At 40.4% G+C, this 24996-nt stretch overlaps 1 protein-coding gene across 5 annotated transcripts in view; it reads left to right on the top strand.

The window, feature by feature from the left end:
• PHACTR2 (phosphatase and actin regulator 2) overlaps window positions 1–24996 on the top strand; it is a 124204-nt gene extending 99208 nt beyond the window's left edge. For all 5 annotated transcript variants that reach the window (XM_052679382.1, XM_052679399.1, XM_052679392.1 and 2 more), the window contains 8 exons: window positions 2250–2787; window positions 4189–4382; window positions 5614–5770; window positions 7482–7537; window positions 12553–12614; window positions 13683–13820; window positions 16734–16810; window positions 19699–24996. In XM_052679382.1, coding sequence (XP_052535342.1) covers window positions 2250–2787; window positions 4189–4382; window positions 5614–5770; window positions 7482–7537; window positions 12553–12614; window positions 13683–13820; window positions 16734–16810; window positions 19699–19714 — 1238 coding nt within the window. In that variant the 3' untranslated portion in view covers window positions 19715–24996. The remainder of the gene's footprint in view (window positions 1–2249; window positions 2788–4188; window positions 4383–5613; window positions 5771–7481; window positions 7538–12552; window positions 12615–13682; window positions 13821–16733; window positions 16811–19698) is intronic.

Raw genomic sequence — 24996 nt, forward strand, 5'->3', positions numbered from 1 at the left:
TTCACTTTCACATTGAAAACTGTTACTCTCAGCTGAAAGAAGCTTGTAACAGCACACCTTTCAGAAACAGAACAACCCAGCGGGTAGAAAAGTGTTTAGGCTTTTGACTGGTAACAAGCTCTCAGATATGTCAGTTCATAAATTAAAATACATTCAAATTCCAGATTTGTCTTTTAGTAGTCTTGCTGAAATTTCAGGTGATGCTTGAGACCATATGGATATAAAATATATCAATGTGCCCCTTGTACAAAATAGCACATATTCTATGAATAATTTCTTTCAGTGTTGGGTTTATTGTTTTCATCTGCAATACTTAATAAACAGAACTGGTTGGGAGTGATATTTTATAGTTGAGCTTTATCACATCCCCGTGAAAGTGAATACAGTGATCCAGTCCCGTGAAGGAGAACAGGAATATGAGGAACTGAAGTTACTCAATAGATTTCCAAACTGAAATAGTGGAGTTAGGATGAGCGTTAACATAAGTTTAACATAAGCATGAATGTTTGCAACAAAGTTGAATAATGTTCATCAGCTTTTTTATGTAAATAAAATCTAAGTTTTCTACTGAAAAAAAGGGACTTGATAGGAAATTGTTAACCAGCCCAGTTTAAAGCAATAACAGCAATGGCACTACTGACTTGAGTCATAGTGTGGGGAGAATTTCTCTGGGAGAATTCTTTCTGTTCCTGATTGCAAGACCAGAAAGGTTCCAAGAACAATGTAAGGCTTCATTCAATGGAAACATCTTTTTAACGTTTCCCAGTAATAATTATAGTGTATTTGTATTGTGCTGGAGTTCTTGAGGCTAGGCACGTACCTTTGTTTCATTGATTGGAACCTGTGTTTAAGTGCTTTGCTGAATCAGAACCAGAGCCTTTTGTTAGTACCATCCACTTACTCAGTAAGGTTTCTGCTCAGTAATATGCAGGTTGAAGCCACTATTTATTTCCACTGCAATTATGAACTATTGCTTATAGCATTTCTTTGTTTCTTTGCTGGTAAGTGAAGTCAGTGATTTGTAGTAGATGTGACTGATAAGAGCAAATATCAATAGGTCCTGCACTGTGCCCTGCAGAGTGGCCTCAAGCACATAAGGACAGTGATTTGCCTGAAGCCATGAGTTGTTGCAGATTTTTGCAGATGTACTGAAAGCTGCACAGCTCTCTAAATGTTTATAAACCATAATGTTCTCCTGCAGAAGAGAACGGTATAACGTGTCTTTTGATATATAATCTTTCGAATTATTTTCCATCTTCTTTGAGGCCGAGAGCAGCATCACTGTGAGAGCTATTTTTGTACCATGAGCTTATTGGTGTGAGCTGTATTTTGGTCTGTATTTTGGTTCTATCCTAACCTGCTCAGGTTTTGTTTTTATTTAAATGCTTATAGGCCTTTCAGCAGATTTCTTTTACAGCTTTCTGTTCTGCTCCGTAAGCTTAGCTTCGAGGTTGCTGTGCAACTTTATAATGCTTTCACTTGTGCTCTTGAGGTTAATGCACTACAGCAGAAGAGTTTGAGTTGGATGCATTTTGATGAAAAGGTCTGAACTGTAAGATGGTTGTCATTTTTGTTGCTTTTTAAATGTAAGTTCAAAGTCTGAAGCTCCCAGTCCAGATGATGGCTGTTTCAACACAGCAGCCAGAAATGCAACTGGAGTGCAAATGGGAATACCAGTCTAGCTGATCTCTCTTGCAATCTTGCACACTGACCATGTGTGTTTCAGTATAGTAAGTATTACAGCAGCAGACAGTAACATTACTTACTAGTCAGCAAGAAGTGTCTTGTGTCACCTTATTTTCAATGCTGAGCCGGTCACTGGCAAAACTAAGAGCTCCAGTACATACAGGGGGTCTTTAGTGCCTCTTTGTTTCAGGAGATCATTTGTGCAGAATGAGATCAGTGGTTTCTGTCTCTGTTAAATGGATGTACCCTCTGAACTCAAAAGTGCATCTTGTTTTATGGCCCTCTGCTGCTTGCCATTAACTAGGAACACGCAACTTGAAAGAACATTGTGAAATGTGATTAACTGATGCCCACAGGGATCCTGATTTGTCCACTGAAAGATGTACAGAAAATCAAAGTGTTCAGTATTTACTCATCTCAAACATATAGATGAAGGATTATAGAAATCTCAAGCGTGTTTTTTCATTTTTTTAAAGTATCAGCACAAAAGTCAACTAATGCAAAAATACACAAGAATTGTACAGTTACAAGACTGCAAAATGCTTTTTCTTTTCTTATTTTAGCTAGTGCTTCACATGCTAAAAAAACACCAGTCTCCAAGTCCTCTTCATCACCATCTACTTCGTCCACATCATCTCATCCCAAAGCCTCTAAAGAGACTTCCAGCAAATCAGGCACATCAGGAACTCCCAGGGGCAAGAAAAGGCCTGGGAAACAAACATCTTCACGAACGGCACCAGATGGGGCTGCCTCTTCCCCTTCAGGTGCCAGTACCATCAAGTTGGAAGTGAAGGCAGAAAAATCTGAGCCTGAGCAACCTTCCAGTGTAATTCCTGAAACAGAGGATGTAGGCGAACCAAGCAAGCTGGTTGTCCCCCCTCCTCCCATCACTGCTCCTCCTCCACCCCCACCCCCACCTCCACCTCCACCTCCTTTTACTTCTGCAGCTGCTCAACTCATTGTGTCCTCAGATGCCCAAGATCCATCTGTTCCCGGATCAGATAGTAAACCTCTTCTCCAGGCTGAGCAAGGCGCAGATGAGGGCTTGAGCAGTACAACCTCAGACAGCAATCCAGATGTTCGTGGAGAGGACACAAAAAGGTGAGGTGGTCATTGGTAAGTCATTGCTGTTATTAAAAAATAGCAAAGCCTACAGCTGAGGGAGCCAGGTTTCTAGTGTTACATTGCATGTCAGCACAATTTGTTCTGTGCATTTTAGAGTCTATATTCTCCTGTGGTACCGAAGGATTCCCCAAGATGTCATTTCTCGTCATCTGCCAAGTGCATTATTGCTTGGCTTAATACAGCTTGCCTTGTTGCACTGACACAGGTGGTGCAGAGAATCTCTGGGTTCCCCATCCCCAGAGGTGTTCATGGTCAGGTTGGAGCCCTGGGCAGCCTATGTGGGGGGTGGCAGTCCTGCCCATGGCATAGGGTTGGAGCCAAGTGGGCCTTAAGGTCCCTTCCAACCCAAGCTAATGTCTTAATCTGTGATTCTGTGAATAAGACCCCTGTGTTCAGCTGCTCAGCTAGTCTCAGATAATACTTTCATTTCTCTCTCATAAAAGCAAACAAGAAAGGATGCTGAATTATGAGGTGGTTTGTTTTGGTTTTGTTTTACTTTTTTTGTAGATTTTATAGCTGAATTTACTTGTAGGCTCAATGGCTGTTTAAGACTTTGGTTAGTAAATGTTTCATCTGCCACTGCCCGATACCTTTTCTTAGTCTCAGATACCATAAAATCTAGTCAAGAACAAGTTCATAATTACACGGTTTAAGCAAAATAGTTGGCAGCAAGGAAATGATTGATGTTAATCTGTCTTTTCCCTGACAAAAGAACCGGTGTCTTTCATAACAACCCAAGAGGATTTAATCAATGGTACCAGTGGCCTAGAGAATTTCCTTTAGATAGAGGAAGTCTTGCTGGTACATCTGTGCCAGTATTACATTCCTGTGCTGCATCTCTCCTTGATCACACATTCGTTTATGAAAAGGATTTTCCCATGGCAGACGGACACTCTGCTGCTCATTTCCATGTTCATCAGTGATGGAAATGAACATTTCGCTCTCATCAGTAATGAAACTGTATTTGCAGTAAATACAGTCGCTCATCCAGAACAGGAAGCTTTGCAATCCTGCCTGCTCTCTGACTCACTCCTCTTACCCTCAACTTTACGAGCTGCTTTTCTCTTCTCATTATCCTTTATTTACTATTGGTCCCATTGCACAAGAAATAAGCAAGAACAGTGATGTTTCTGTATTCAGACTTCGCAGCTTATCACTTCAGGCCTCATCTTTCTTCCTGACAGACGTATATAGGTGTGTACATCCACGTGCATACACATCACTGCATAGCTTGTACATCCATATGATTTTAGAAACAGAGAAGTTGGTTTGAATAACTGAACTTGTATTTTCATTTTTGCTTTTATAGTTCATCTCCCATTTGAGTTCTGTGCTGCTTGAATTAACATAACATCATGTCTGTTTATGAATTAACAGCTTGGCTAGCAAAGACAACCAAGAAGCAAAGGCAGCTGGCAAGACCCACTCTGAACGAGCAGAGAAGACTTCTGATGCTGCTGCTGAGAGTGAAAGCAGCAGAGAGAGCCATGGCAGTGACTCTGATTCTGATGGGCCCATACTTTACACAGATGATGATGACGACGATGATGATGATAATGCGAGTGCTGAAAGTAAGCCCCTAACAAAAGGAGTGTACTGGGGAAGGTGTGACCAGCTCAGGTTGTGTACATTTGTCCTTGGCTGGCTCAGAGGACCTGCTAAGTGTCTGTGGTTGCTAGATTGCTAAACTGGAGCTCAGTGCTTGTGCACAATCCGAAGACACCTACATCCAAGTGAGTTTTGTGTAGCTGACCCTATTTAGTTACGACCTGCAGGAGAGCAAAGACTAGGGCAGAGCTTTTAGCAAGCACATCGTTCTGTGGGTGATTCTGTTCCAAGGTGCAGTGCTGCTGCAGGGCACCTTACCAAGCAGTTGCTCCCTGTCTTTTACATATTATATATGAGCATGCTTGGTACCTGTTAGTGCAAAGTGAAGAGAGGCACATATGGCTTCAAGAAATGATTATGTATAGTTTTACCACTGCTGGTAAATGCTTCTCCACTCCCAAACAATTGTGATCAAAAACTTGCTGAGACACATGCAGTTTAAGCATTGCATAGGAATGGAGATGGGGGGAGCAGGTTCAGGGAAAAAGAGGGTGTGACAAGATCTGCCACTGTTGGATGTGTGTTGCCCCCTCAGAATATCAGGAGTCAACAGAACTGCTTCCAGAGCTGGCTGATGCTAATGCTAACAGAACTGCGTGGCTGTTGTCCGTACTATGTCTGTCCTACTGACAAAGAGATTGCTTCAGTGCCTGGGGCTGCTGCCTAGAATACTTCACAAGCACTCAGGGCATTTTTCTAAACTGTGTTTTTCATTTTAGTTAACAAAAGAGTTAAAGATAGAAAACACTATGCAAGAGCTAAGTGACATAAGAGAGAGAAAAAAAAAAAAGGAAGAGGGACAAGATGAGACAATGAGGCTAAACCTTGAAGCTTAAGAAAAAGGGCAGCGTTTTGCAAACTGTACTGAGTAGGTAAATAAATCAACTTGTAATGTATCATACTTCAAAGACATGTAAATGTAGATTTGTCATTTTTGCCTTATTGCTTCACAGACAATGAATGATCCTTCTAAAATTCCTCTATTGTTCTGGCTGTTAGCTTTTTCAACCAAGTCTTCCAACTTTTTATTTTTGTGAGCTGAGTTGAAACTATTTTCCTTTTGATGTTAATTAAAATTCCTTTCCTGCATGTGGGAACAAGGCTGCTCTGGGGAAGTATTAAAGTCCTTACTTGATTTGTGTCTGTAACCTAAGTATGAATGAACTAAATCCACCCTCCTCTTCACTTCCTCAGGCTCTTTGGCAAGTAAAATTCGTCGTAGGGATACTCTTGCTATCAAACTTGGCAACAGACCATCTAAGAAAGAACTAGAAGACAAAAACATCCTGCAGCGTACATCTGAAGAGGAGAGGCAGGAAATCAGACATCAGATTGGAACGAAGCTTGTGAGGTATCAGTTGCAGAGTAAATGTGGCTTTACTGAGTTGGACTAGATGACCATTAAGGATCCCTTCCAACTAAAAAGGCTCTGTGATTAGCAGGGACTTGAGCTTACCTTCTCAGTCAGAGCTGTAGTTTCGTACACAAGCAGTATGCCTGTGCATGTTCCTGCTTTCTGTCCCTTCCTGCTCTTCTCCTGTTCTCTAAAATGTTTATTTGTGTACTGATTCCAACAAAAGATATTAACATAGACTGACTTTGTAGATTACTACTGTAGATTACCTCACCTCTGAGGAGTATCTTTCTCATACTTTAAACTCCTACAGGACTTAAGATAATTGCATGAAAAAAAAGAAGAAAAAAATCACCTGTATTTACAGACTTAAGAAAAATCCTCTGAAGTGCTAATTCTGTTTTTTTTATAGTTCTCTGAGAAGAGACTACAATATGTCTATGTTTTCTCAGGCCTGTTCTTATTTCTCTTGCGCTCAAAAATGTTATCCAGACAGACTTGGAGGATGTCCTGTGTTTGTTAGAGATTTCCAGATATTGGGCAGTGCAGCCAGTGGTCCTCCAGTACAGAAGCACAGCAGCCTGGTCCCAGCACTTAGCACAAGGCTGAAGTGCTCTGTGAACTGGATGACCAACTAATATATTCCATTTCATAGTTATAAGAAGGATACATCTTCATAGGACCTGAGGGACATTTTTCTTCTGCTAATAAAGAAGCCTGGTTGTTATCACTGCTTTCCTAACCAGATTCCAGCTTTGGTAATCACATCCCACTTATCTGTATTTCCCACGGGACTGATGCTGAACAAGCTGCTCTTTGATTCCTACCCTGAACTCTCTTGTCTGGCATTGCCAGTTCTGCCCAGCTGGTACCTTTACCATGTAGCCATATTCAGTGACAGGCAACAACAGGCATGAAAAGCTTATGGTGTGCATTGCAACACTAGGGTTGTGCACAGGTCTGAGATTATGACCAAGATTATGGCATCCCATTTTAAAATTCCTAGTGTTGGGGTCAGCACCTGACAGCAGAGATATGGTGGAAAGGTGGCAGAAAGCAGCAGAAGCCCTGTTCCCACAGTGCAGCCAGTGTTGGGTCCGGAACCTCATGCAGTGTGGAGTTTCCATTTGATGGTGATGAGCATCCCCCGGGTCTTCTCCTCTGTATGCAGGTGTTGCGAATGTGCTAAGGATTCTTTGAATCAGATGGTTTGTTGAAGCTGCAGATGATCTATAGTGAACTGTGTGGGGTTTGTGGAGCAGAGGCCAAAAGAACTTCCAACCTCTAAGACATCTGCAGCATGCAATTTTTGTGCTGAAAAACAGAATAGCCTTTGCATTCAAAATACCCGAGAACAATCTTATGACTGCACAACTTATCGTAATTAGAATGCCTAGGAACAAAAGGCATGTATGTACTCTTTTATAAAATTACACCTATAAATGAGAAATTTAAATTTGCTGGTGCGATTTCTGTAGTACTGTGCAAGTATCACTTCTGTATTCAAGTGGTGAGAATATAAATGTTAAATGCCTACTCAGTGTGGAAGTTACATGCACTAATATTATAACCGTGAATGGAAATTGCCTGTTGTTGAATACCTCCACATAGCTTTATGACAATGGCTGTATAAGAAGGACGTAAGCAGCATTTCAAATTGTAAGTTGTGATTTGGATTCTAAATGAGCCATTTATTTTTCTCTTACAGGAGACTTAGCCAGAGGCCTACAACTGAAGAGCTAGAGCAGAGAAATATCCTGAAGCGTAAGTATTTTATTCATCTTTAAGTTAGTATTTACTTAGAAAGTGAGAACAGCATATGTTGGATTCATATGGAAGCCTGATCATTGTTACTCTCACGTTAGATCCATAGCTGGAAAAAATTGATGTTCTTGAAAATAATATGTCAACACTAGACTTGTATACTAACCTGGAATGGTAGCTGTGAAAATTGCACACATTCAAGATGCTGAGTTTTACTTGTCACCAACCCACTTCTTGAAGCTGGTCCCAAAGCCCAGGAATGAATTAGATACCCCTTATAAGTAGTTCTAGGCTGGTTAAACTTCCACCTAGTGCTTCTGAGGAGGGAGAGGGAATATCAGTAGGAGCTGGACGTGGGATATAAGGGCAGAGTTCGGAAAGTGGACAAAATTCATGGGCTGATTGCTGTCACCTGGTCAGGCCTACAAATCAAGGAGGAGTAATAATTATTGGCTTTTAGGCAACTGTTTGTGCTAATAAAATTCTCTTACTTCTGTGGAAGCTCTGTGTAAGAGTGTCATGTCCTACTTGAAAGCAGAAGCTACTGTTTATGCACTATGGTGCACAGAAGAGGGCTTAAATGACTTCAGTCCAATACATAACATGAATGGACTTTCTAAGAGCATCATTTCTTAACCTGTAGATCACATAGTCATAATAAAGATAAATTGTGAAATACAGAAGTATTTTAAGTGAAAAACAGCTCATGCTGAACTATGTGAGAAAAGTAATTCAAGTCTTCAGTGGTCCAGGATACAGCCACTGAGCTGGGAATGCCAGCTGGGCTTCTCTGTCCAGCTAATCCATAGATGACTGAACTACCAGCATACCCTTAGTGTATTTAACATCACTTTTACCATTACTTATTCTGAGCACAGATTTTGCAATAAGAATCTCAAGATTAGAAAGTAGTTAATAGATTTCTACTCCTGTTTCAGCTTATTTATTGATGTCTTTGGTAGAGTACAGTGCTTTGCGCTCAGTGCCTCTTTGCTGTTCTTTTCCTTAGTAGCATGCCATCATTCCCTCTTGTTTTTCCTGAAAGGGACAAGGGAAAGCAAAAAGAACTGCTGGAGCCTAAGCCATTCTATGATTCTATGAATGCAGACTTATAAATGGCAAAAAAAAAAAAAAAAAAAAAAGAAAGCTGAGACACTTAATCTGCTTTTTGCTCATAGCAGAAATATAAAATATTTCAAGTTAATCTTTAAAAAGCAAAGCAAAATACAAGAAAAACCAGTGTTTGTAATGGCATTCTGGCCAGAGCCCTTTGAGACTGCAAGTTCTTTCTCAGCTCTAAAACTTTCATATTATTTATTAAAACGGTTACATTCCCTTACAGAGGATCATTCAGAAATGTTTACATGTCTTAGATGCCTTTGTTGTTGCAAGTAACTTTTGTGAGTAAGTGGAGGTTTCTTTCATAAAGCTTCCTTCCTCCTATTTTTAAGCAGTGCATGGGGAAAAGGGGTTATATTATTGCTCATAAGTAAACTGCAACTAAAGGAAACCATTGTTTTGAGTGGTATTTATCAGAATTAGAGATTATATTAAGTGGCAAAGATCCAAGTGTTTATTTTAGGCTTAAGTGCAAGCCAAATCCTTCAAGAGTTTCAGGAAAAGTCCTTATTTTTTCTTTTTTTCTATTTCCAGTTAAAGTGAAGAAATCAGTGTTGCAAGTTTTGTTTTGATAATATTACCAGATAAACCAGTTACTAAAAAATTGTTGGATATAATGGCAAGACATTGCAGGCTGATTTCTGTAAAAACAATTTGAATAAAACTAACCAGGCTTCTGAGTCTTCCCACACTAAAACAAAGTTATGATAACTCAAGAGTCCACTTGAAGGAATAGATAAAGCCCTGTGTTTTTAATACAGACAGTTCTGAGCTAGTAGTGTTTATGGTATTATGGCAAAGAAACTTTTTATTCTTCCAGAAGTTTTGGATTTAGATAATGGTATTTTTTCCTGTATTTATAAAGGGCAGTGAAGTTCTTGTTCTGCGCACCTGCACGCTTGCCCGTGCTGGCTTTGTAAAAAGCAGGGTTTAGCCCCTGGTGCTGGTTAGGGGATATTAATGATTATCTTTGCTTTTAAAACCAGGAAAGAGGAGCTGCTTCTTGCATTCTGCAGCATTTCAAGAGGCAAGCACTTTGTTTGTCTTTTCTTTCTCCTTCCTCAGCGAGCCCGCAGAAAAGTCTAAACATAGCTAATCCCCACAGGGACACAATGGAAAGTTTGGTTTCACGCTCCTGGAGTGCTTTATGGTCAAGACCCGGACAGTCATCAGGCAGAGCAATTCCTCTCTTCTCTCCCCTCCACTGCAGGCAAGGAAGGAGGGAAGCCCCCCCTTGCTGGGACCTGATCAGAGATTACTGCAAGAGAAAGGCAATTGCTCAGCTGGTGCTTTGCCAGTTCAGCAGCAGGACGTTTGAGGGGACTTGCAGCTGGGAACTCTGTGTTTATGCTTTCTTTCTCCACTTCATACAGATCAGAACTGCTTTTAAAACTGACTGAAACCAGTCAGAAGGGTGCTTCTGTGCGTCACTGTGTTCCTGTTTGGATGAATGAGTCAATTCATACCTGCAGTGTCACTTGGTGTCTGGGTGGGATTTTCTGCAATACCTGAAAGACCATGAGCCCCATTATTTTTAGTGCATTTATAGAATCTCAGAATGGCTTGGGTTGGAAGGGACCTTAAAGACCATCCTGCTATGGGGCTGCCACTCACCAGCTCAGGCTGCCAGGGCCCCATTCAACCTAGCCTTAAATACCTCCAGGGATGGAGCATCCAGAACTTCTCTGGGCAGTTTGTTCCAGTGCCTCACCACCTTCTGGATAAATAATGTACTGCGTAAAAAGTCAATCTCTCTCCTGTTTATAAGCTTCCTTCAAGTAGTGGCAGGCCACAGTGAGGTCTCCCCGGAGCCTTATATTCTCTAGACTGAACAATCCCAGCTTCCTCAGCCTTTCTCCATAAGAAAGGTGCTCTAGCCCTCTGATCATCTTTGTGGCCCTCCTCCTGATCTGCCCCAACAGCTCCAGATCCTTCTTGTGCTGCACTAGATGCAGTACTGCAAGTGGGGGCTCACAAAGGCAGAGCAGAGTGGGACAATCACCTCCCTCTCACTGCTGCCGTCCCTTTTCTGATGCTGCTCAGGATACAGTTGGCCTTCTGGGCTTCAAAAGCAGCTGTCTGTCCACCAGACCCCTAAGTCCTTCTTCAGAGGATTACTCTCAGTGAATTCTTCTCCCAGTCTGTACTCATATTTTGGTGCAAAGCATCTTCTTGTATCATTACAGCAAAACTTCTACTTTGAAAGACCAAATCACATTTTAAGTGTTAGTAAGAATTTGTATCAAGGCAGTGTTTCTGCAGCACTGTTCCACTCAGCAGTCTGGAGAGGTGCAATTCCAGGTATTGCAGGAATGAAGGGGACTTGGCAGTGCCATCAATCAGGGACTGCTGGAGAAACAATGGATTCAAAATGCTAACAAACAGTAGCCACCAGATTTCAGTCCTTTTTCTTTAGCTCTTGAGTTTTCTTTCTAGAAGTAAAAAACTTGAATGTGTAACTGCATATATGTGTATCCAGTGATTCATATATGCAGTTGCATTTTCTGTATAAGAAGTGGGACTAAAGTGACACATGAAAGGACAAAAATATGTATGTCAAGCAAATCACAGCTGAGCGGAACCTTAAAATCATAATTGGTGTTTAATTACCTCAGTTATCTTGTCTATTGGCAGCAAAGACATTGTGTTTAAACAAAAGTCTCCAAATAACAGTATATTATGTCTGCATTCTTTAGTTTTTGTCAGTTTACAGTTCCTCAGTGGAAACAAGCCATTCATTTATTTGTAGTTTAAGAGAAAAGCTATAGATAAATTGTGAACTATATTTGCATTTTAATGTTTTAATAAAATCACCATCAACAACAGACCCAGGCTAACGTCGGCCACAGGGCTGTATGACTGCATCTTGCTGATGGAAATCTAGGGTTGGGACCTTCTCCTAAAGCGGTTCTTGGACTGGCACTGCCTTTTATTTGCTGCCTTCACTTTCTTCTTTTTGCTTTTTTTTTTAATCATTTTCCCTCTTCCCCTTTCCCTTGTTTCTTCTTACATGAGCACCTTCAAGTCAGCAAAGAACACGTGCAAGTACCACAAGGTGACATGTCGTGGTGTTACCCCAGTATACCTGCCACAACATGGGAACCTCTTTGCAGCCAGGCTGCCTATACTAATACAGCAGATTGGCCATAGCTGAGCCACACTGGGATTTAAAAGTGCCTTTTTGTCTGTACTGACTGACTGTGTCCACAACGGTCAAATGGATTTTAAATTTGTAGTTAACTTGGAATCACAACTTGGAATCCACAGCCCCTAACTTTGAATAAACCAGAATCAGAATGCTGCAAATATTTCCAGGTGGTGTATTTAAGCCACAACAAAGTTAAGCTTGCATGTAATCATGACGTGGACCAATAATGCAAATAGTGTTCTTCAGAACATGCGTCAATTTAAAAAAAGGCTGAGTCCATCTGAACATGCCCTTATTAATATTCTTGTCACTGGCACTTAAGAAACCAGATTTGGTTAGTTCAGAAATGTATTAATAATTTGTTTCATTTTCATGCCCAAATGCTTTCAGAAAATGTACATGTAATGTTATTCTGTTCTCATTCAAGTAATTGAAACATTAGACAGCTTTTTTCGGGGTACTTCTTGCCTGCTGTTTTGCAGAAAGGAAACATCAGAAGCCTCTTCTTTGTTACGTTCTTGATCTGTCATGGTGACTTAATATGTCTACAGAATTGCAGGGAAATTAGGCTATGAAATAGAAATGAGAGCACACGGAATCAAAAAGCAGAGAACGTGTGCAGGGTCACCATAAAATATGAGGAAATGTGAGCCAAAACTTGAAGTCCCGAAGCTTTCAAGCATGGGAAATAAGCATGTGCTGATATAATGCTTAAATATTCACTGCTTTTTATCTCTTTTAAAAACAGAGAAGAATGAAGAAGAGGAACAGGAAGCCAAAAGGGAAATAAAACGTAGACTCAGTAGAAAGGTAATGACGTAAGTTTTTGTATTGTGCTTTTGTGTACATAGGATTATTTTTTTGTAAGACTTGAATAATCAGTGGACATACATTACTGCAAGTAGTCATGCCTCCAGATTAGAAATCTGTTTAAAGAGCAATACAAGCCAATATCCTTTCAGGAGGAGACTCCATTAATTCCAATTTCCCATGCCTTAGGAAAGCATACAGTCTGGCCATGCTTAATATTTGTCTATGTAATCAAGGGAAAGAAGTTACCTGGGGGTTTCCTCTGCAAGCATGGCCACTGCTGTCTGATATGTTCAAGAGCTCCCTAGGGCAGCAAAGAGGGCAACAAAGCTGTGTGGGCCCATCCTTTCACCCTTCTCCTGGCTGCACCAAGCAGTTATGGCTGCTCCAAGTGGGATTCTGCTCATTGTCCATGCAAAATAAAATTTCAGTAAAGCAAAATAAAATAATAAAGTAGTGGATGTGCTGTTCTAATTCTGGGAGCTAATTCTGGAAGAGAATAGGGAAAGTTTGTGTACATCTCCCTCATCTGCCCTTCCCTTCAGTAATACACTGAGGTGGTATTTTGTTTCCTGACTGTGACTGTCCTTAGTTAAAGTGAATGTTTATTGAGATGACTGGAACGATGTGCCTGGACATCATAATGACAAAACAGAACATCTGACCCCCAAATCTTAAAAAAATGTATGTTTTTTAGTTAGGCAGATCCCCCCCATAAACTGCTTATTTTCTGTATTACAGCTGAACACACAGACTGTCTAACTGTTGATGCAGAAGGACCTCTCATTTAGTGGGGTGAACAGTTGCAAAGTCACAATTAATATTCCAGGGATAATGTCAGGATTCTCTGTGACCCTCCTGACAAAGACTATTTTTATAACTGAAGAAATTAGGTTGTGTTGCTCCCCCATTCCCATGCAGTGTTCCCAGGGTAGCACCTTTTTTTAGACACCTGAAAGTGACCCTATTTAGAAACACCATTAAAGTCCTCTAGAGACGACATCCCACTCTCAGCCTTTCTTTTATTTTGTCTTATTAAGCAGACTATTTTCTGCCTCCCTTGTACAGCTCAGCCTGAGGCCTACCGTGGCTGAACTTCAAGCAAGACGAATCCTACGGTTTAATGAGTACGTGGAGGTTACGGATTCTCCCGATTATGACCGCCGTGCTGACAAGCCGTGGGCCAGGTTAACTCCTGCAGACAAGGCAAGGGGCAAATGTAGATTATAAGAAAATGATTACATCTTTCCTTTTGGTGGGTCCTTTGATCTGCAATTTCTTGGTGCCAGCATCATGAATGACATCTGCTGGAGGCAGTGATATTGTCATCTTGCTGTGCATTTACTGCTTGCAGCTAAGAAAACTCACTCAGGTGCCTATTAAGAGTGCATATGCTAGCGCTGTTACAGCAGCTCGGGCCAAAATTCTTTGCACTTTTAAATCCTTGCTAAGCCAAGCACACAATGTTGGCAAAGAGACACGATCTTTGGAGTTCAGGCAAGGTCTCTGCAGGCAGAATCCTGCATTAGGATCACTTTTGCAGTTCATTCAAGTGAAAAAACTAGAAGCTATTCCTCCTTTCTAAGGACTCCTGGTCAGAGCTATCATTCTTGGAGTTAAATTTATGTGTGCAGCAGTCCTTCTTGGGAAGTTTGCCCCATACATACAGCAGTGAATAGTTTCTCTGCATAACTACAAAGAATAAGAGAAATTATTTTGTGATTCTATTTTAAAAGACAAATCAAGCTCTTCAGTTTTCTTCCTGCATCATTTTATAAGAGGAAAGCAGCAGGATTTACATATGAAAAAGTTCTGGTCCTTTTAGCACTGGATTTGAACCAACTTTCATGGAAATCCTGACTTGTGCTTGGCATGAAAAGTGATTTGTACAAGAATCCATTGTTTTCTAGCTGAGGACTATGAAGCACTGAATTGATTTCAGCTTGTATTTTAGTATTTATGTCAGTTCAAGGAGTGAATCTCACGTCATCAAGGTGGAGACACTGAAAGTTTCCAGACATGTTTCTATATGTTGACTCTGGGAGGGGCTGAGTCCTCTCTAGTCCTCAACTAGTCTGTGGGAGAATAGAGCGCCCAGCATCTCCATTTTCACTGAAGCCCATCTTCCGAGAAAACCTGGGTAAGCTTCCTAGAACAAGCAGTGAGTTTCCTATCTAATTTAGGATGTTCTTTTTAATCTCAGCTCATTTTGTAGTGAACAGATGTCGAAGGTTGCTTCTGTGATCCTCATTGGCCTCAGCAGAAAGACAAAGGCCCTGGGTCTGGAAACTCCCTGCCCTTTTCTCCCAAGGAAGTAATTTTTCTAATTCCAGTGGGAACAGAAGATAGCACTGTAAAAATATTATGGAGCTGTAGCTCTGTTGTCTTTGCTACTGATTTGGTGCTCAGAAATTACTCTCTCTTTTTCCTTATTGCAGCAATCTCGTACAAGCATGCTGCTGTGGCTAACTGGAACCATACCCTGTTTAAAATGAAGTTTTTCATTTACGAGACCTCAGTCTGGTGACGCTGTAATTTTATCATGTTGTATGTCTGTTCATCATTGAAAGGCATGCATGCCAGATGAGATTTCTTTAGGGATTAATGAAATGACAGTGCTTTTTACTTAAAATAGAGAAAAGAGAAAGCAAGAAAAACTGACATTTTATTTTGCAGTGAATGTGGGAAATCACTTGTCTCAGAAACAAAAGCCTTTCTAGTATCAAAGAATCATAAAGTTTGGAAAAGACCTCTGAGATCATTGAGTCCAACTGTTGACCCATCCCTACCATGCCCACTAACCATGTCACTCAATGCCAGATCTACATGTTTCTTGAGTACCTCCAGGGACAGTGACTGCACTACATCCACTGGTAGCATGTTCCAATGCATCAAAAACCTGTCTGTGAAGAACTTTCTCCAAATATCCAGCCTGAACCTCCCCTGGCACAACTTAAGGCCATTACCTCTTGTCCTATCCCTAGTTACAAGGGAGAACCCCCACCTCACCACATCCTCCATTCAGGCAGTTGTAGAGAGCGATAAGGGTCTCTGCTGGGCCTCCTTTTCTCCAGACTAAGCAATCTCAGTTCTCTCAGCCACTCATCATAAGAGTGACAGCAGGGCGATAGCATTTGAGGTGTGCAGCCTCCCTGGTGCTGAGCACAAGGGGACAATCACCTCCCTCATCCTGACCACACTACAAGACAAGATGCCATTGGTCTTCTTGGCCACCTGGGCACATTGCTAACTCATGCACAGCTGGTTATCAGCCAGCACCTCCAGATCCTTTTCTACCACACAGCTTTCCAGCCACTCTGCCCCAAGCCTATAGCACTGCATCAATGTAACTTATCCAGATCCTTCTGTAGGGTCTTCCTACCCTCAGGCAGATCCACACTTCGTCCCATCTTGGTGTCACCTGCAAACTTACTGAGGGTGCACTCAGTCCTCATCCAGATCATCAGTAAAGATAAAAAACAGGGCCAGCCCCAAAACTGACCCATGGCAACACCACCTATGACCACTCACCAGCTGGATTTAACTCCATTCAATACCACTCTTTGGCCTGGACTCCCAGCTGTTTTTTTTACCCAGTGAGGAGTGTACCTGTCCAAGCCGTGGACTTCTGCAAGACTGAAGTCTGAAGTGCTGTGGGAGACAAAGTCAGAGGCCTTACTAAAGTCTAGGTAGATCCACAGCCTTTTCCTCATCCAATAGGCAGGTCTCCTGGTCACCAAAGGAGATCAGGTTGCCTAAATAGGAGCTGCCTTTCGTGAAGACATCCTGGCTAGGTCTGATCCCTTGGTGTTGTGTCCCACATGTAATCTATACATTAGAATTTTTCAGAAATAACATGTATTACCTGATGAAGTAAATTGCTTATTATTCTTTTAACATAAGCAGCAAGGACTGACATTTGTGAAGTGCACTGAATTTATGTTGTTCTTTAGTATCTGCCAACTAAAAGCATGGAATGTCCAAATATTTTGTGCAATTTTACATAGAATTAAGCAAACCAAGTGACTAATTTGCACTTAAAAAGTGCTATTCATCTTGCATCCTTGAAGTTCTGTCTTCGTGTTTCTTACAGTTGCATATATCGTTGTTGTTTGTTAGGCGGCAATACGGAAAGAACTGAATGAATTTAAAAGCACAGAAATGGAAGTACATGAGGAAAGTCGACAGTTTACCAGGTGGGTGAATCCATCTTTTTGTGTAAGTCAGAGAGAAGACTATGACAGCTGCCCTCTGCATTTCTGCAGTCCTCTGCAAGCGTCTCATGACTAAATAGACTCCTGTCTTTAGTTTCCTTGAATCCCACCAGAATCCTGTTGCTGATTCTGGGGGTTGCTGATGCATCCCTAATGCTGACAGGGCAGTGAAAGTGACTGCAGCCAATCAGTTACTAAGTGGAGAAAGATGTTTGGGAAATCTAAACAGTAATCCTATGAAAGGATTAAACATTCCTCTCAGGTGAATTTAACAGTCCTCCCTTGCTTTTTGGAAGCATGCAATTTGTAAATGTGTTTGGTTAGTGATGAACTTCAGAAAAGTCTCCATCAATATTATGGGCAGTCACCTAAACTTGTGATAGCATTTTCTGGGGAATGAGACAAAATCCTTTGTTTGTCCAATGAGACAGAATTCCTTGTTTGCTACTTGTAATATTTTAATCCAGACTTGTTTTATTCTCTGTATTGGATAACATGAAGATTTAGTTTGAAACACGATTGCTTAAAGAACTCTGAAGTGTCCAGTTTTTAGTAGAACTTCAAATTTGGCAGATTTATTCCTAGAAGAGGAGAGGAGGTTTCTGCCATCCCCATGGCAGCTGATGTATCTTTTGAAATTCTGAAGGCTGAAAACTGCCACCAGAAGCAGAGCTTGCTGTTAGGATCAGCCAACACCACATGCATAGTGTTATTGTCTTCACTTTCACACAGAGTTGTCAGATACAGACAGTTGCCCCGCTATTTCAGTCAAACTTAAGATCCTAGCAGGTGAGTGTAAATCCTATAGTGTCACAGTAAAAATTCAAATCACGTTCTGACAATTAGAAAATGTCCTTTTCAGATACAGTTCTTTACCTTTTCATTTGGCTTCTGGTGTCATTTTCTCTTCAATTTTCTCTTCAATTAGTATATCCTATTCAGAACTATAAAAATAATATTTTTAAAATGGGCATCACAGTGGAGAGAAGGAAAATGTTCAGGAATTGAAATCTGGGTGAAAGAGATGGAGTGCTACCCCTTGCTTAAGTTGTTTTATTTTCCAAGTTGCACTGCATTATAGAAGCATAAGTACAAATATGCATGAATCATACAAAAAGAACGAGATATTTTTTCACTGGAATTGAAAACAGTTGAGACTGATTATAGTTGGATTCTTGAAAGCTGAAGAAAATATTCAGTGGAGCAACAAACCAGTTAAAAAGTGAAAACTTTTTTTGAGATGGTTCTTGGAAAATAGAGTCAAAAATAATAGGCATGGCCAAATGATGGCAAATACAGGTAGAGATACTACAGAGTCCTGGAGGAATTTGATCGCAAGGGATGTATGATTCTCTCTGCACCCTTTATTTTCACTGAATGTGTTGTGGAGCCACTGTGTAGAACTCTAAAAAGAGCAACACTAGAAAATGTCTATTTAGGTAACTAAATTAATGCAGATGTTTTAAGTCAGTTGCATTTTTGAGCAGAAAGAAATTCAGTTTCCTACTGGATCTTTCATTTAAAATTATGTAGTTGGCCATGGCCATTACATTTGAATTGATACGAACATGATTTGTTTTATGAAGGCTGTAGACAAAAGTCATTGTCCTGAGAAGGAGTTAACTCTTCTAAACAATTTTTGTTTGAAGGATGATTACTGACATAGTACAAACTTGCACCGGTGGTTGGTTAACAAAGATTCATTTGTGAAGCTCTTTAATAGAGTGAGACAACAAAGAAGCCACTTAATAAACAAAAAAATTCTTACAACATACCATCAGTTATATTATTTCACATTATAAAAAGTTCTGTTATTATAGTCAGTATTTACAGTATCTTTGAATTATTCAAATCTCATGCTAAACTTGGGAAAGAAAAGCCACTGTTTTTCATTGCTCGTTATTTACTGCACAATAACTGTCAGCTGAATGGTTCTTCTACTACTAATTTAGATTGATTCCTTCTGTTGTTCTGTAACAGAATCCAAGAAATTGAGTTTCTAAAAATAAGGAATAAATCAAAGCTTGGGAAGAGGATATTAGTAGATGTTTATAAAGCCCTTCTAATGGAAATGCTATATATAGTCAATATATAAACAATATATATATTGCTATTCTTCACAAGTAAAAAACCTGCCTTTTTTTTCAATGCACGGTACCCACTCTTAGCAGATGAGCTGCATAGTTGTGAATGTCACCTTTTGTGTACACCTCCTGTATTTGAAAACACTTTCCTGTTCTGTGCCATATTACTGAGGCAATATGGGGCTTCCTTTTGTTTCTCTTCTCTGGGGCCATTTTACACAGCGAGGTGTATTTGGGCCTTTATTTGTCCCAGCTGGCAAAGAAAGCTTCTGCCATGCTATAAAATTTGTTGCTTGCTTTAAAAAAAAATCCTTTAAATCTTTTTTTTTTTTTTTTTTAAAGCCTCATTTTGCAGAATCTTTGAAAAACAGAAAGTTAATTTTTATGGCTCAGCAAAGCTCTTCTGGTTTACCATCAGGATCTCTCCAAATAGCAGATGCAATATGGCTCAATCTGTGCTGCTAAACAAAGCAGTTTGGAGGCTGTTGTCCATTCCTGAGGCCAGCAGACTCGGCACAGCTTGGATTCCTACAGCTAACTTCTTCCCTCCCACAAGCAAATGAGGGTGTCTTGCTGTCCCTGGCTGTGTCCAGTCCTCCTGTTGGCCTGTGCTAACCCTATGCTGTGCCCAGGCAGTGTCTGGAAGACCAGTGGTTGGCCCAAGCAAAGCTGTGCTAGGGGCCGTAGCATAGCAGGTTAATGAAGTGGACACATATTAGTGCCTGAGCTACATCATAGCTGTATGTCAGTTGCAGCAATGTAATTCTAATTGATTTATCATTTCAGGTTTCATCGTCCATAGTTGTATGACCACATCCCATGTTTTATGTAACAATTTTCTTTGGGGAAATCATTGTGTCCTGAAGACCCAAGAGTGCACTGGAACTTGACTGAGAGTGAGCGTATCTTGCAGCTTGCCCTGAAGTTAATGAAGGATGTGGCCTCGTCTTTATTAATGAACAAATTAATTGACTAGGAGGAGAAGCCATATGAAGTGTTTATTTTAACAAAGATACATCTCGATGCTAAGACAGAGCATGGTGCTGTGGCCAGCCCACAGAGAGGAGCTGATGGTCTTCTTCATCAGAGTTTGACACATCGGGAAGAGCAGAAGACAATCACTTGAGAGCCTAGGGCCAGGAACTCCTCAGACCTTATGGCATCGTGACTGGGGGTAACTGAGGAGGGGAGCGTGAGGAGGACTGAGAGCAGGGGGAGGGGGACTTCCCTTGTCAGCCAAAAGCGAATGGTGGGATGGTTGGCACTGTTTAGGGATGCACTTGGCCAGTGGGAAGAATCATTTAAAAAAACAAACAACTGTGTGAGCAGCTGTGCATGTAAATTCTAGTGGCTGCAGCCTGTCTGAGAAAGACAGAAAGCCACAAGTCCTCATGTCATCAGTACTTTAGTGAAGAACTGTAATTTTCTCTGGTGCCAGTAAATGCAGATGCCAGAAATTAGTCCTATTATAACTCAGAAATCTTTTTTTAAAATCCTGGTGAGCATGCTTCAAGAAAATACATTGAACATTCATACAGAACAAGTATATTTTTCATTTTTTAATGTTGACATACTCTGGATCCTCCTAAATAGGTAAACAGGATTCAGAGAGCAAACGACACCTGACGCTATGAATGCAATGAAATTATTTGTGTTTAAAAACACTCCTTTCCACCTGTCGCCATTCAAACCAGAGGCATCGCTATCATCCTCACCTGTGGCAGGCAGTAGTGACAGCTTTGACATAACTTGTTAGTGTGGATCCAAATTCAGAATTGAAATGGGGCACAAAAGCCCTTACTGGCAAGTTGGAGCAGTGATTGCTACATGACATTTTACATGTGAGAGCCCTTGCGCTGCTTATAGGAAGGACTCACATATGAACCAGTGTGTCTTCAGTCTGTGGTCTTGTGAAAGTTAATAGAAAATCCTTAGAGCATCTGCAGCCTGTTTTTGTTGAGTGTGAAGAATGCTTATTAGATCCATAAATTTTTATACTATCTTGGAATTGTGTATGTGAAGACTGCTATTCAAACTAAATGGTATGGAGTGTGAAAGGCAATACATGCTTTTTGTAAGTTGGCCCTAAACCTATTAAAAAGCCTGTGGCGTTGTTTACACTAAGGAATTCTCTGTCATATATTAGCACTTATTTATCCTTTGAATCATGTACACAACATTTTGGGGGGGGGGGGGGGGGGGGAAGAGGGAGGGGGATATGGAATTCACATATGCATACATGTAATGCAGTATTACAATATATATGCTATTTATCCTTTCTAATGTGTGTACATATTACAGTTTATTTTTGTCTTTTATGTGTCCTGCTTAGTTTTTAATTATGAAGTGTAAGTATTTCTTTTTCAGGCAATAAAAGGTCTGCGTAGATGTGATTCTTACCTCAAAACCTGCAGTAGATTCTTGTGGAATGTTTTTATTTTCTAAAATGGAAGATTGTTGATTTAGATGTCAGCCCAAAGGCAGGAAGGCAATTTAGTGGCTTGAATTACATCTCCCTCTTTACTGATATTTACAGCAAGATTAGGTTTGCATAAATGAGGTGGATTACTTTAGTAAAGAGCACTTGAAGTAACAGGAGAGTGCTTTCCAACAGCGGCCATCCTATTATCATAAATGAGTTGACAAACTTTTTTTTTTTCTTAAAGAAAATAGATTTAAATGTCTGTTAGGATCATTTGTATTTTAGTAAAAATCCAATAGAGTAAGAGCCAAAAATATCAATAATCAAATAAGATAGCCATCTATGTGCTTGTAGATGTACAGCAAAGAAAAGAATAACCACCTTGCTTTTTTTAATGGAATCAATAAGAGGCATTAAGATTCCATTTGCAGGAAATAGTTCAGCTTCTGCAAGGGCCATCATTTTGTAAATATAGAAATATCACTTTGACATCAAGGAAGCAGGGAAAATGTATTCTTTGGCACTAAATCATGCAGAAATGATCAGGCCATTAGAGAGTGAAGGTTTGTCAGCAGTTCTGGTAGAATCCTAATTTTTATTTTTAGAATTTGAAGACCAAACTTAAAACCTTATACCAGCACTTAATAAATAGTTCTGCGTAAGGCCTCTTTTTGTTGCCAAACTTGGAAATGTGTGTCCAAAATCCTATAAAGGTTTACTCTGTTGACTTTGAAGAATGAAACGCAATATTCACTTCAAAGGAAACAGGTGGAACAATTAACTACACCTCAGTACCGCTTTAATCGCTTTCAAACTGTTGGAAGTACACAAGATACTCACGGCAGAAATACAGCTGGGGTACAGAGTGTAATAGCTTTGGCCAAGGTCAGGTCAGACCACGCAAACTTTGTAGAACATAGCAGTTCCATTGACATGCCAGGGTATGTAAGGATTACATAAGTGAACAAATACTCATTAGGCTCTTAGGATGAAGAGAACCAAGTGACTCTGCAAGAAGACATTCCTCCAGACCAGGCTGAGAACATGAACGGCGAGAAACATGCTGCCTTCTTACTTAAGAGCTAAGGCACAAAGATGAGAATACAACTTCTGGCTCAGGCTTCCTCAAACTGCATTTTGCCATAAGGCATGAGGATATGTAGGTGAGGTATCTCTTAGGTTTTCCAATTCTCCTCCTGGTTTTTGTTAGTTGTTTTGTTTTGCCTTGTTTTAAAGTATTCTCTATGACTCATTGCTGGAGACAGAATACTAGCCTGGGTGGAGATGCTGAGCTGTTCTTTCACTTCTTGTGTAATTTCTTAATACTTCCATGATAAATAATCAAATGCATTCTTTTGCCTGCGGTTCAGTTAGCTACTGAAGCAAATGTATGTAACTGGACAAAAAGAGTTGCCTTTATTGGGACTTATGTAAAAATGTAGTATATTTGGAGAAACAGAACTATAAACTATCCATTGTGTATTGTACTCACGCACAGACTTAGAATTGTATATATTATTTTTATATTCTAAATATCAACTGGGAGGATGGCAACAGCTGTAAAGTGTTACCCACGCAATAAAAAAATGAGATTTTGGTATGTCACTGTGAAGCAAGTTTGCTTTACCTTATTACCTGCCTACCTGCTCATCTGCTGGTCCTCTGTACTGATTCCAACAGCTTCAAGCTGCTATAACAGCCTGTTGGACAGTTGTATACTTAACTCGTCATGATTCTGCATGCCTGTCAGCATGGAAAAAACAGGATAAGCCCCGAGAAACTCCTGAATGAGCAGTCCTGGTGGAAATAAATTAAAAGGAGATTTAAAAATGGCAAAGAAAGAATAATACTTCCCATACAATACATAGAATGGGCAGCTGACTAAAAGGGATCAAGCTGTAAATTTCTGTCAGGTTGGACAGTTCATTTCAGTATCATCTAGAGCATGTGAGAAACCTTGCATGCATAGCTATGGTCCACAAGGTCAGATGTCAACTCAGATGTCCACATCCACACAGCAGAAAATCAGTGGCCTGAAGTGGTGGTTTCTGAACTGACCCTCTGGGCCACGTTTATCGCATGACAGCGTGTTGCTGTATGGGTAATGGGGGTCAGATGCTTAAGCAAATCCTAATTTATTCTTCACAAAACCAATTGGAATGGTTCCAGAACACCTCTCTGCTTTCAGGCAATATATGTTAATCCTTACACTTTCAAATGAGAAATTCCTCAAAATGTGATGTGTGTAGAATCAAAAACTAAAAAAAAAAAAAAAAGTAAAAAAAGAAAAAAAGCTAACTGGCAGTGATTATTTAAATCAAAAAACATTTCACAAGCAGTGTTTTGAAACAGTGTAGGACCAGAAGCCATCCTCTGAATGACTGCGTGCATTCACAGCCTCTTGCAGGTCTGCAAGGCTGCATCCATGGGTGGATTTAGTGTTTGCACATGGCTCTGCATGCCCCTTGCTGCAGTGGCTTTCACCCCCCGCCCCTGAGCTGTGGGCCGGTACTTTCAGCAGCTTTTTATAAACATGGTCTGAGCCTCCATTTGTATCCTTGTAAGAAGAGAAGATTAAAACTGCATATCCAATCCAGCTGCTCGGGAACCACCTGGAGCCCAGGCGTGGGCTGAAGGAAAGGCCTACACGGCCTGTGACAGCCATGGTGCCCCAAGGCCTGCACTCCAGCACCGCTCTGGTTGGGCCCTGCTTGTGTCCAGCAGGGATGACAGTGTGAACCCCTCTCCTGACATGCCCACTAATGCATGAAATGGGAATGTAAACCAAGCTCAACGCATACATCTGCGCTGCTGAGTGTATCGGAACTCTGTTGTTTACTGCTTTTACATCTTTTTTATTTGCATCTCAAGGAGTCAAGGCCTGTGCTGCTGCTGTGAACTGAAATATAGATGTGCTCAGGGTGAAAAACAAAATAAACTCTCCTCCTGGCTTTAGGAGCTCCCACATTCAGCTCCATTATTGTGGTTATTTTTATCAGCAAAGCTCAGTGCAATACCTGCTGCTGGCATCTAGCTTTTGATGAACAAAAACCCCCAAAAGCTGAAAGGTTTAGTAGGTTGATGTTAGATATTCCGAGGATCAAATAAAAAGACAAGTAAATTATCTAGATTTGAGGCTAAAATAAAAAGTAACTTCCCCAGAACAGATCAAAGTTTCAGTTTAAAAGAAATCTGAAAAAAAAGGATATCTATCTATATAGAAAAAAGGGAGGAATTGAGTAAAAACGTGTTTCACTGTAATGTTTTGACAGGTTTCTAGTTATTAAATGTAATCATTAGTAAGGTCTTGATGCATTTTGTCAGTGCTCCCATCTTGTTTCAAGATTTTATTGGAAACAGAGCGTATGTGGACTAGATACAGCATTTCACCAATATTTCATTGTTTTCTAGAAGCTAAATATTGCATTGGATAGGAACAAAGAAATTAATGGTATTCTCAGTATGTTCTTGTTCAATCCCTAATTCTTTATATAAAAAGTCTTGCAAAACTATGTCAAATTTAACCATATTTGATCATTGTTATGATACAGTAAAATGTTGCTGAACATATCTTGTCTTCCTTTCACTACTTTGTGTGGTGGCATACTGATTTGTAGACTTGTATCAATTTTGGGATTAAAGAAATACTGTATTTTGGAGAA

The sequence above is a fragment of the Tympanuchus pallidicinctus genome, unplaced genomic scaffold (assembly GCF_026119805.1).
Source record: "Tympanuchus pallidicinctus isolate F22 unplaced genomic scaffold, pur_lepc_1.0 scaffold1, whole genome shotgun sequence".
In the NCBI taxonomy this organism is placed as follows: Eukaryota; Metazoa; Chordata; class Aves; order Galliformes; family Phasianidae; genus Tympanuchus; species Tympanuchus pallidicinctus.